Source organism: Myripristis murdjan, chromosome 5, assembly GCF_902150065.1.
Source record: "Myripristis murdjan chromosome 5, fMyrMur1.1, whole genome shotgun sequence".
NCBI lineage: Eukaryota > Metazoa > Chordata > Actinopteri > Holocentriformes > Holocentridae > Myripristis > Myripristis murdjan.
This window is the reverse complement of record NC_043984.1, coordinates 19,858,905-19,871,160: the sequence shown is the minus strand read 5'-3', so window position 1 is coordinate 19,871,160 and position 12,256 is coordinate 19,858,905. Positions and strand designations below refer to the sequence as shown.

The 12,256-nt window shown below is 41.2% G+C and overlaps 2 protein-coding genes across 2 annotated transcripts; one reads left to right on the top strand and one right to left on the bottom strand.

Annotated features, from left to right (window-relative positions):
* Positions 1 to 1,910: 1,910 nt before the first annotated feature.
* On the bottom strand, positions 1,911 to 4,095 carry LOC115359017 (oxytocin receptor-like). Its single transcript, XM_030051217.1, has 2 exons — positions 3,237 to 4,095; positions 1,911 to 3,007 (listed from the first exon to the last, which is right to left on the bottom strand). The coding sequence occupies exons 1-2, from the start codon at positions 4,093 to 4,095 to the stop codon at positions 2,799 to 2,801; spliced, it is 1,068 nt and encodes a 355-aa protein (XP_029907077.1). The 3' UTR covers positions 1,911 to 2,798.
* Positions 4,096 to 7,864: 3,769 nt separating this feature from the next.
* Positions 7,865 to 10,181, top strand: vhl (von Hippel-Lindau tumor suppressor). Its single transcript, XM_030051218.1, has 3 exons — positions 7,865 to 8,390; positions 8,559 to 8,681; positions 9,254 to 10,181. The coding sequence occupies exons 1-3, from the start codon at positions 8,192 to 8,194 to the stop codon at positions 9,445 to 9,447; spliced, it is 516 nt and encodes a 171-aa protein (XP_029907078.1). The 5' UTR covers positions 7,865 to 8,191; the 3' UTR covers positions 9,448 to 10,181.
* The last annotated feature ends 2,075 nt before the right edge of the window (positions 10,182 to 12,256 follow it).

Genomic DNA, 12,256 nt, shown 5'->3' with positions numbered 1-12,256 from the left:
TCTACCCATGTGAAGACATGAAAGGAAACACATTATAGGGATTACTATTTTCATTTTTGGTCAGTGTGTGTGTTGTGAACAGTACCAGAGATTAGCTTTATAAAATTCTTATGGCTCATGTAATGTTCTTGTCAGTCTAATCGCAGTCGAGGGTTTCTGAAAATAAGAGAATTCCACTATTTATCCAGATGTATGGTGAAATAGACATTTATCTGTTGTGATCAGGCACTTACCTTGATCTTCCAGGAATTAATAAAAAGTGTAGTGTGTATCTCGACAGTAAAGCATAATGAGTGAGTGTGTAGATGGAAATCTTTTACAAAATGAGCAACTGTCATATGACAATCAGGAGCCACCAACTTTAAGGCACATCTGTCTGACATATTACATAGGACAGCATTACGGTGATGTGTTGTATAAGAGACTGGATGTCATTCCTCATTCAAAGCCTTCATGAAACAGTTAAACTCAGTCTAACCATTTAAAGATAAGCAACTGATCCAAAAGAAAAAGCGTCAGTTTAAACACAACCAACGTGATCACTGATAACAACACACATGGGGCACCTTCTGTTCTCTTTTTTATTTTTGAATGAGGAAAATATGAAAGAAAAAAACAACCAACCGACCCTCTTTGTGGAAAGTGTTGAAAGGAGGATCATTTATTTTTCTTTGAAAACCCAGGATTCGACAGCAGTAATGAGAACACAGAGCCACTGGGTTAAGGCCAGGGCCGTTCAATAAACTTCAGACGTTGTGGAGGTCAAGACTTTCTGCCGTATAAACATTCCCAGTCAGAACAGAAATCATTGTGGCTGCTATAGTGATCCTAACAAAACCTTTCCTCAGTCTCTATAGTGACTGCTCTGTTATTACACAGACAACAGAGTGCTAATGGCCTGCCTCTAATGTGGCCAATGTGTCCCTGTCCCCTCTCTGTCTGATCAGCTGAATAGGTCATGATGCAGTGCTACGTCTGTCCACATTACCGGTGAAGTAAGACAAAGCAAATAGTGGCTGTTTTGGAAAGATAATCATTGTTTCAGGATGAGGCCGGTGTGGTCATTCAGACAGGTCACGCGTGTCCACTCAGGTAAAGGGGCGGATTGCAGATTTAAGCCCGAAGCCCCATACAGCAATAACATCTGAAGGTCCTCTAGTGGTGGAGCATTTATTTGCCAATTAGATAAGAGAATTAATAACCAAGAGGAATATCATGACTACTAAATAATCAAAAAAGTTTGTTCTCAAAATGTGATCATATTTTTTTCTGTATTAGTAGGAGTAATGATTTTGTCTGAACTTGCACTGCCCGTAGTGTGTGTCTGTGTCTGAGTGTGGTTTAGTGTAGATGAGATGGGACACATTACCTGAACTTCATCTAATAACACATAATCTGGCTTTTGTTATGCTGTTCCTTGAATGGGACAGTATTAAATGTGGCAGGAAATGTTTTGCTAGTCATCTTCCTGACTGTAGGACATACCAAGGATCTGATATCACATATTTGAATCTGGTTCATGGGTTTTGCCAAAAAACATTTCTTGACCCTATCCACTACATACTGTCAAATCAAGAATTAAATAAATAAATAAAAAATAACAAAAAGAGTAGAAGACAACATGGTCCTCTGCAATGACATATATCTCCATACCATGGATGCTAAAGAGCACAGAACACACTAACCGCAGGTGGCTTGATGCAAACTTTTATATTCTCTTGTAAAGGTCATAAATAATATTTTCTAACTTTGTCATGAGTGTATTTTCAAGAAGACAAGTCATATACACAAGTTAAAGACCAAACAATTGTGAGAAGACAACTTTAATGCAGAACAGTTGCTTTCCATAATTGGCCATATACCACAAAACACATTGTTGGCAAGTTGAATCACACAGTCAATGATAAACAGCAGTTTAGCACCAGAGTACATCCATATAAGCAGCAACACAATTTTACAAAAACCATGTGGTCAGCTCACTGTTACTGGGGACCACATAATGCATTACATTCTTTACAGCATATGTTTGTACTCTTGAGTATGTCTGTAATCTTGAGAAAAATGTTTTCGCGTTCAGCTTGGACTACTTGGTAATGTTAGAGGAGTGTTGAGATGTGTTTTCTCTCACTCTTTGTGAAAGGGTTCAGTTTGGGAAAAAAGGATGGGATCTAGTAGCCTTACCCACTTAACTCAAACTCATAGGGCATTATGATGTAACTCACGGACTCCTTGACTGGAATTGTCAAAAACAGTTATATTTAGGCTATGTGTTTGTTTGTTTGTTTGTTTGTTTGTTTGTGTCCAATTGTCTTAGCATTCTTAACCCAGCTTGTGATACAAAATCAAAGTATATAGGCCTATTTAAGTTTAGAATATATGGGAATATCATCATTTGGGGTCAGTGGGCCTAATTAATGCTATAAATTTGACAACCTTTGTGACACTTTTGACGCATACCTTTGAACCGTTGAGCTGAAAACTAACCACACACTTTTCTCAACTTCAGACACCACTATCAGACTCAGAACAACATAGTGGCATTTATGAAAGCAGTTTTTTGCCCAAAGTGCCCCACAAAACCATACCTTTCGCTTTTTATCATCAGTCAGCGCCCAGCATCGGGGGCACATTTGGCTGAGCGCTCCTCGGAGACGCGCAGGAACATGGTTTCATCGTGATCTTGAGAGGAACTGCCTTAAAACACACAGGACATGGTGGTTTGGAGGCAAGTCCACTCAACGACTGTGCTTCAGATTGCCGTACCTTTTCAGACAGTTACTTTTTCCCTGGTCCGACCTTCATTTGCAGTCAGAGACGCTTTTGAAGCTCATGTATAAAGAACTGACCATGGTCGCCTCGTCATGCAGCAAGTCCTTACCCTCGGACCGCCTTTGGCAAAGGACTGTCATCAGTTTCTTAGGAAGCTGGTCGCTGAAAAGCAGGTAAATGCAGGGGTTCGCGCAGCTGTTCAGACTGGCCAACAGCATCAGGATGGCGAAGGTCGCCGCTGGAATGACATAACAAGAGTAAAAAAAAAAAAAAAAAAAAAAAAAAAATCACATAATGCCCCTGTGCATTACTAAAGAGGCTATCTAATGGCCAGCTGATTGTGGGAAAGTCAACAGTGATCGTTTCTTTTGCTTTACTATTAAAATAACTCATGCATGAGCTCAGAGTTTACACCAAATCGTATTTACGCACAGGCTATACGGGCGGGAATTCACAGTGTGACTTACTTTCTTTTGGCGCGTGTGTGTCCCAAACGGACCAAAGCTGCACGGTGAAGAAGGGAGCCCAGCAGATAACATAGGCAAGCACTATGACCACGGTCATCTTCACTGTCCTGATTCTGGCCTTGGACATCCCGGCCACACCGCTGGCTCTTGAGGGGAGCGGGAGAGCCACGCCGACACTGCCCGCCTGGTGTGTTTTTTGGTAGAGGTTCATCTGAATAGCTCTGCAAATGCGCACTTGGCAAGTAGCAACTGCAATGATGGGGAAAACAAAAATGACCAGCGTGGTCCAGGTAATGTAAGCCTTCAGACCCCATGGCTGTATGAATATCGCCCAGCAGTCAAACACGCCTGGTGCAACCTCGACGCGTGAAAAGATGAAAACTTGCGGCAAGCTGCCCAGCAGAGAGACTCCCCATGCGATGCACACGGGGATGTTGAGCCGTGCGCGTCGCCGCTGGAACGTAACCATCGGGTTGCATATGGCTTGGTAGCGGTCGATTGTCATCACCACAATCATGTAAGTTGAGGAAAACATGCCGAGAACTTGTAGGTACTTAACAAGGCGGCACACCAGGTCTGGTCCGACAAACCTGTCCGTGATGTCCCACATGAGCTGCGGGCACACCTGGAAGAAAGCGACCACCAGGTCCGCCAGGCACAGGTGGAAGACGAACACGCGCATCCTGGACATCTGCTTGCGCTGTTTCCACAGGACGAGCATCAGGCCGGTGTTGAGGATGGCGGCACTGACGAAGATAACACTGAGCAACGCGATCTCCACCTTGGCCAGGCTCTCATCCCTCGCCACATCCCCCGCATCCACCCCAGCATTTAGGTTACTGTCATTGAAAGGGTGCATCGTTTTTCTGGCGAGGATGGGGAAATTCAGACGTGCCACCTTGCCGAAAAGCGCGCTGTTGGGAGAGATAAATGAATAGATAATCACATGAAACTTAATATTTCTGAATGACAGGGTTGCTGAGTTGCAGAAAGCTGTACCCAGGCCCGGACTGTACATCGGGAGAACCGGGAGAATTCCCGAAGCGCCGGCCTGTCACTGGCCTGCTGGCCTGCCTGTCTTTTTTTTTTTTTTTTTTTTTTTTTTTTTTTTTTTGGACAGGTCGCCGGCCAGGCCAATCAGCTGTCATGCCGGCCCGCTCTCCGGTTGGCCTGTCCCTTACAGAGGGACAGGCCAGGCCAGGCCAATCAGAGGCCAGCAGCCTGTGACAAGATCAAGACGTGATTGGCTTGTTTTGATTAACACCCGCCCCAACAGTCCGAGCACGCTGTAAACATAGGAGGGGGTGTGGCGACTCGCGCGAGCGTGTTGGACTGTGGAGGAGAGCGGAGGAGGCGGAAGGAAAGGTTTAGTGATTACATTGCAGTTGATAAATAAATTTTTCCATGGACCCCAATCCAAATCCGGGGAAAAAAAGAGGAAAGGTGGGGCAGAAAGGGAGAGAGAGAAAAAAAGAAAGGCACTCGAGGAAGACGCTGCCAAGTGCCTCAAGTTGCCCTTGTTATTCAGCCCCCCCCTCGCTGTCGCACCGTCAAAAAAAAAGTGATGCTTCAGCAAGTGAGTTTTCTAAAACACACTGGTTCTTCTCAGTAGGAGATTCTTTAGGCCATGTACTCTCTCAGTTAGAGTTGAATTAACACTGAGGATTAGATTTTACACGTACAGTGTAGAAATGTAGGAGCTGGACTTGAAATTCAAAAGTTTTGAAATTAAATAAGGATTGAGGTTTTAAAATCACTGATTTACAAGCCATATTTTTTTTACTGCCTTTGAGATTATTTTTTTTGTGCAACAAATGGGATATAATCATTCCATTATTCTTATAGTGAATGCAAAACACAATAATTCTATGTTTGCTATTCAAAGGTGGTGGTGGTATTGATAGCAGTCCTGTTGGTGCTGCAGAAAGAGAGGCCAGTGCACGACCATTGGCAGAAGGTACACAACAATGTCTACAGTAGGGCATGTGATAGGTGCTACATGAGTCATTTGCATGTTCCTTGGGATTACATTACAAAACTGGTAGTTATTCTTTATTATTAATCACCAACCTGTAACAAGTTGCAGACATATGAAAACCAGGCAGTTTACATAAATATGGAGTGGCTATGTGACATCAGAGTGAGTGTTGGAGTGGCTACTGCCTGTATGTGTAGGCTTCCAACCCCCCAACCCCCCCCCCCCCGGATGGCCTGGGTGGATGACTACCTCCTGGCCTGAAATAATCTCCCAGTCCGGCCCTGGCTGTACCTATTATTTTAAATACACCCGACAGGAACCGCGTCTTGTGTCTGAAAGTTGATCACATTTTTGTTTTAGAATGTGATTTCAACACACGTTCCAATTTGAAGGAAATAGAAAGTTACTATTAATGAAAGTTACCATACTATTACTATTTTGCCACCAAAGGTCTCACAGCAAATAACAATTCACCCTGCAGCTTAACTGACTCCTAAACTATAAATAGGCTTATGCAATAAATAAAATCCAAGTGGGCCTGGTTATTTAGTGCATCATTTTAACAAATTTTGGAATGAAACTCTTCAAGTGCCATAGCTGAAGGTGAATGAAAACATCTTACTGAGTCTGCTGCTGTCACTGTGGGCAGTCTGAGGTTGGTGGTAGTCCTTGCACACAGGCGGGTGGTCTCTCTCGGGAAGGGGCCCCCGGCTCTCCACGTTTTATGTGAGGAAGAGGAGGGGTGGAGCAACACGCACCGTGACTACCGTGCATGTCACTCAGCTCCTGAGCTCTGCAGGTGAACAACCTCACAAGCAGTCCTGCTGATTTTTAATAACTTCAACTGTTTAAGGTCGAATATTCACTAGTGATAATGTATATATAATAATACTATTTATAATATAATATACCTGGATGTTCAAGCGATAGGCCTACTTTATATTTATAATTATTTATATTTAAGTAATATTCACGTAATTGTCATTGACCAAATAAATCAATATTTTAATTCAATCAGTTTTAATAATTGTAGTGTATTAGTAGTATCATCATCATCAGTAGTAGTAGTAGTAGTAGGCTAGTAGAGGTATTAGTGTTAATTTGTGTTTTTATTACTACTGCTACTACTACTAGGCCTAGGCTACTACTGAAGAATTACTAGACACTAAATTATGTAGCAGCCCAACTTGTTGATAGCCTACGTAATTAGACGAAATTAACTTGCTTAAAGCGGCAAGTTAACTTATTCTGCTGCTGGACAAATTTGAGCTTGTAACTCTCCTTTAAGTCCAGTGTCTCGGAGGACCAGTTTGAAACGGCGCAGCTTTTCAGGTCCTCACATTTTCTTATTCTGACAGTGACAAAAGGCCGTTTGACTGCATGAGTTTACTGGGGTGAGGCCATTGTCTCTTCAATGGAAATTCTCTTATACAGAAATACAGAACGAGAATGCTTTACTTTTGTACCTTTTTGTAATTATGTGCACGTCCCACACAAGGCATTTCCCCCATATTTCCCCCACAGTGATGCCACATTGACAAAGAGTAACATAAACCAATAAAATCTAAAGAATGTAGGCCTAAATATAAATATAATGTCAGGGGTAAATTACTGTAAATTATATGGAAAATGAATATAATTTAAAGTGGCGCTGTAGTGCCTGACTTCAATAAGATAGTGAAAACAGTTGGACTAATAGCTCTAGGTGATGTTTTTGTTTGAATGGGATGCTTCCCCATTAATGATAAAGCAGATGGACAGTAAAACTCATGTTAATATTAAAAAAATATCTTCTTAAATATAACCACATCAGACAGTTAAAGTTTAATTCAGAGTCCAGAGGGCAGAACTGTTTGAAGTTGCAAGACTTGAAACAAACAGTAAACAAAATAGCAGAGGAGAGGAGGTGGTGGAGAAAGTTAAACTGGTACTAAAGTGGTTGTAATAGGACAAAACTGTGTTGAGCAGCATCATAAAATACACAGGTGCTGTATTCTTCATGCCTCATTGTGACACGACTGTGACAGACCATCTTATACACAGCTGTACTTACAATAGGTGGAAGAAAATAACCAGCCCAGTGTTGTCATCGCTTCTGAGAGCATGTCTGCGCTTTCAGGCATTGAAATTGGAAAGTCATCATGTAGGCAGGGAATTGTGTTTGATATATTTTTCTACTCAGGCTGCATAATAAGGGATTGCCTGTGTTCTTTACGTTTCTGCTCACGGGGGGTGGAAGGAAATGGGGTGGTAGACATGTAGGCTCAATAGTCATTAAAACTACAATTAATTGACATACAAGTGCTTTTAAGCAAAGCAGACGTTAAAAATATAAAAGGATCATACGCGCAAAACCTGGCAGGACTACTGTGACTTGATTTTCACAGCAAGACATCTTCACAGTAGTAAAAACCTGTAGATTGCAAAAGCTATGATGAAGAAAGAAGCGAATTAATATCTAATAAACGATGGAAAACACAATATTACATCGAGTAATCTGCTAAGGAAGACACCAAGGAATGTACACAATCTTCTCATTTATTACTTAAAAGCAATAGGAATAATAGAGGGAATTTATTTGTTTTCCCTCCCTGCCAAGCTGCAGTTCCGCACTGCGTCCCAGTAGGTGGCGGTAATTCACCTGTACGCTGCTTTGCTGCCCGCAAATTAAAACTTAAAGAAGAAGAAGAGAAATACGGGGAAATGGTGACAAAACATCAACTTTCTCCCCGTCGTTACTCGACACCGTCTTACTCTTTTAGAAATACTTGTTAACACTCCTTTCAAAATGACTTTACCTCATTGGAAAGACTAACGGAGGCAGTTAAAACACAGCCGATACACGACGACTCTCACTAACGTTTCTCTACACCTCAGCGTTTAGCTCCGACTTGTATACGTAGCAAGCTAGCTCGGTGTTAGCCATCTCTAATCTCAGTCCCGTTACGATAACAGCGAGTTAAAACATCCAGCGCCGATGCCTCAAGAAGCGGAAGACGAGGGAGAGCAGTCGCTTCCCTTGGTCCGGTCCCTGAACAGTCAGATACCGATTAACGCCGTGTTTTGTAACCGGAGTCCCCGCGTCGTGCGACCCATATGGATCGATTACCGCGGAGAGCCTCGGGCTTATGACAGCCTGCAGCCGGGGACTGGACGGAAAATGAACACTTTTGTTGGTAAATAGGCTTCATAAGTAACACTGCATGTACCCTTGTTTTCGATTATTGGGCTGTTCATTCCTAGAAAGATGGAAAGTGGTCATTTCCAGATTAGGGGTCTAATCTGACAGAATACAGTGTCTGCAGTGGCAATATGATTTTTGTATATGTGTATGTCCTTCCTAGGCCACCCGTGGATGTTCAGAGATGCAGAGACGGATGAGCCTCTGAGAGTCAACTGCAAAGAGTTGTTCCTCCCCAACCCAGCAGAGGGTGGACACCCCACGTTTGCCAGTATCACCTTACCAGGTAAGATTAGATTATTGGACACTGTCATTATGACCAGCTGTCAGGTGAATTGCAGGTAACTCTAACAAGAGTCTGCTAACCTTCCTGCCAAAGTTTATGTGTACTGTGTGTGGCTCGTTTACTGCCTAAATAGCCCTTTAAATTAAACACAACGTCCCCCATTCAGTCCCCTTATACATCAAGGTCCTTGAGGAAATCATGTTTTCGCCTCCCCAGTGTTATGTGAAGTATCAGTGGCTCTCGCTCCACTGCAAGTGTGGTTATGTTTGGTAAGGGCCCTAAAGCAGAGGGAAGTTTTTTTTGGTAATTATAAATGGCATGTTATAGTTCCTCAGTGTCATCCAAAACAACTAAAAGACCAGTGTCTATAAAATATGTACAGGACATTGAATCATGTTATTTTTATGTTTACCTGGTTGTCCCCAGCAAGATCACAAGTTCAGCAAGTTTCTCCTTCATCGTTATTTTCTTGCTTTACTGTTATCCCAGTAAAGAAGAAATACATTAGCAAAGTGGTCTTTCTATAAAACACTCCCAAACCTTTGACAGTTTTTTGTGTGACGTTTACTCAGTTTTCAGCCTCAAGGAACGTGCTCTTCAGGTTGTTCGGCGTCTTGTACGGCCAGAAGACTACAGGAAGTTGGAAATTGCACGGTGTCTCCATGAGGAGCTGGAAGAGAAGCCCAGTGTGTTGAAAGACCTGCATCGTGTGAACAAGCGAGTAGAGCAACACCTGCTGGAGAGGATTCAGGGCCAAGAGGCATGATGCATAAAGCTCAGCCTTTTGTTGACTGATGCTGGAGCACACGCTCTAAGAGAGCACAGAATCACTGGAAAATGAGATAAAGTAAAGTGTCCTTTTGGTTAAATATTGGATAAATCAGCAGCGGCTGCAGGGGCTTCGCCACAAATCTGACATTTAAAGAAGACTGTGTTTGATGAGCTACATGCTTATCACAGTCACTTCAAGGTTTTGGAAAATGCCTTCCTTCTTCACACGACCAAGTCTCTGGACTTTGACCATTCAGCAAAAGACATTTTGTTATCTTGTAATGACAGAATTTCTTATAAGGAAGAACTTTTTTTTTCTTTCTTAAAAAATGTTATAAAATATTTAGTGTATAATGCCTATTCAACTATGCTACATTCTGCTGATGCCTGTCTGTCAAATGTTAACTTCCTTGGAAACATTACAAGGCAAATTGCACAAGAAAGAACTTGCAAGAATGTTTTTGCCATGAATACAGTGTAATAATTGATTTTCTGTCTTCAAATGTCCCTTGTGTAAATTTGATTGAACTAAACCAGATTAGACTACATTTTTTCAGGCAAATACACTCAGTGTCCACTTTATGAGGTCCACCTGTACAATCTAATGCAGTTTAGTGCAACAGCTCTGCCATAAATTCTACCTTTTAAGAAAGTTTATAATGTTCAGTTTTTGTTGACATTGTGGAGAATGTGAAAATATAATCCTATGTCTATGACTGAGATTGTAGTTTGCAGATGTCTTGTACTGGACTACATTATATTGAGAGGTGTTTCTAATTTTTTGTCCTCCCTATTAATGTACTTTGAGGGGGGACAGAATATTAGAAACACCTCAATAAAACGCAGTCTAGTACAACAGCAGCACTAAATATGAGCTCAATGCCAAACATAGAACTGAATGAACACCTCTATTACTGTGACAAAAAGAAAACCTGAGCATTATAGGCATCAGTAAACTTTGTGGTAGAACATGAATTGGATTGTATTAGACTGTGCAGGTAGACCTTATAATGTGGCCACTAATGTGTATAGTTTCAGATATATGCTGTTTGGAAACGTAACCACACAGTCGTCACATCACATGATATATGTAGCAACAGAGCATCTTGTTTTGTTCTCCCAACTAGAGGAAAGCATGCTTGTCAATTAATAAGGCTTAACTAAACCAAGGCAGTCATCAGGGCCCTGTTGTTTGTTATGCTGTTAAAGGTGCACCAAGCAAAATTATATAAGTTTGGTTTAAGTCAGAACCTTTAGACTCGGATGACAAATTCCACATTTTAGTCCGAAGGGCGCTCACTTAAATCATACCTCATTTTGCATAATGCTCCTTTTAAGACTGAACAAACATAATCAGAAGTGCATTTTACAGGTTAGTCACTGTGGAAAGTGCATATAATTAATAGGCAGTGTTATACATTGCAAACAAAGTTTCTGTTTCTTGCCAACTGTATTCCATTACAACATTGTATGAGTCACTGATATGTTCTTTCTATGCTGTTCTAGCTTCCTTATGTATTGATAGGTCAATGGCATGATTATAACACTGCCATTTTTAAGGTATTTGATAGTCATATGTATGGATTTATTGCAACCATACACTTCCAGAGTATCTGAAAAGGTACCTGAAACCCAAAAGTGTACACCGGCTCTTTTCATTTCATGGCCACAGACCAAAATCCCCAGCAAAGGCCTTTCTAGCACTTTTTAAGTTAAAACACAAAATAACCTTGTCTTTATAGTTTTGGGCTATGAGGTTGTGAAACACACTGACTGAGGAGCTTACAGGCAGATAAACAGATTTTTTTTTTTACCTATATTTTCCCTTATTTGCTAAGTTTATTCTTTTGCAATTTCCATTATAAATCCATTTGTTGACTTTCATGATTATTTGTGAAACACTGACTTAAAAAATTCCATGTAAAGAAACTATTATATTATTTTTTTCCAGCCCTCAAATGAACTAAATGACAGGGTTAAATGCATTTTGCATAATTGAAATGCAGGACAGAAGGTTAATCATATTTCAGTGTACTATGTTTAAAGAATGTATATGGTTGGAGATATTGCACCCACTTGCCTATTTTGCATGTCAGTGTTTAGCCTTTGCCATACTCTTTCCATTAGTTTGTTTTCCTGATGCAGGTTGATAAAACACTCTTTGATGTGGGCTATATATGTACTTTTGAGTTTAATTAAAGTTTATAGTTTACATAACACTACAGATATTGCAAATATTACTGGATAAATGTTCAGTGAGTGCTTTTTAGGCATTCAAGAATGGCTCCATGACAAAATAAACGACTGTTCAAACCAATTTCCCAATTCACAATTTATGGGGGCCCTCAAATACAAGTCACGGTGAAAACTAGAGAAGGTAAAAGTAATAAACTTGTAATGGTATGTTTGTAATTCTAACATTACTGCAGAAAGTGGCAGACAAATATGTTTTGGGAATGCTGGTCCCAATGCACATTTGCACATGGCATTGATGCAGCTTCACATGTACTGGTTTGCTGAAAGAGTTCAGAATCATCATTCCATTTTTCAGTGCTGTTTTTAACTATTAAACTGTACTCAAAATTCCTAGTTCAAAGCTTTGGCAAGTTGTACCCCCCCCCCCCCCCCCCCCGAGTCGGGTGTGTTTGTAGAGAGTGTGTCCACGCCTACTGAACGTTTCTGGGCAGATGGATGGTCTGAAATCTGCCAGGGCCTCCTGAATAATCTCCTTTCTCATTTAATGAACTACAGCCAACATGCATTTAGTTCTATACATCAGTAAACTGAAATTACAGATGGTATTT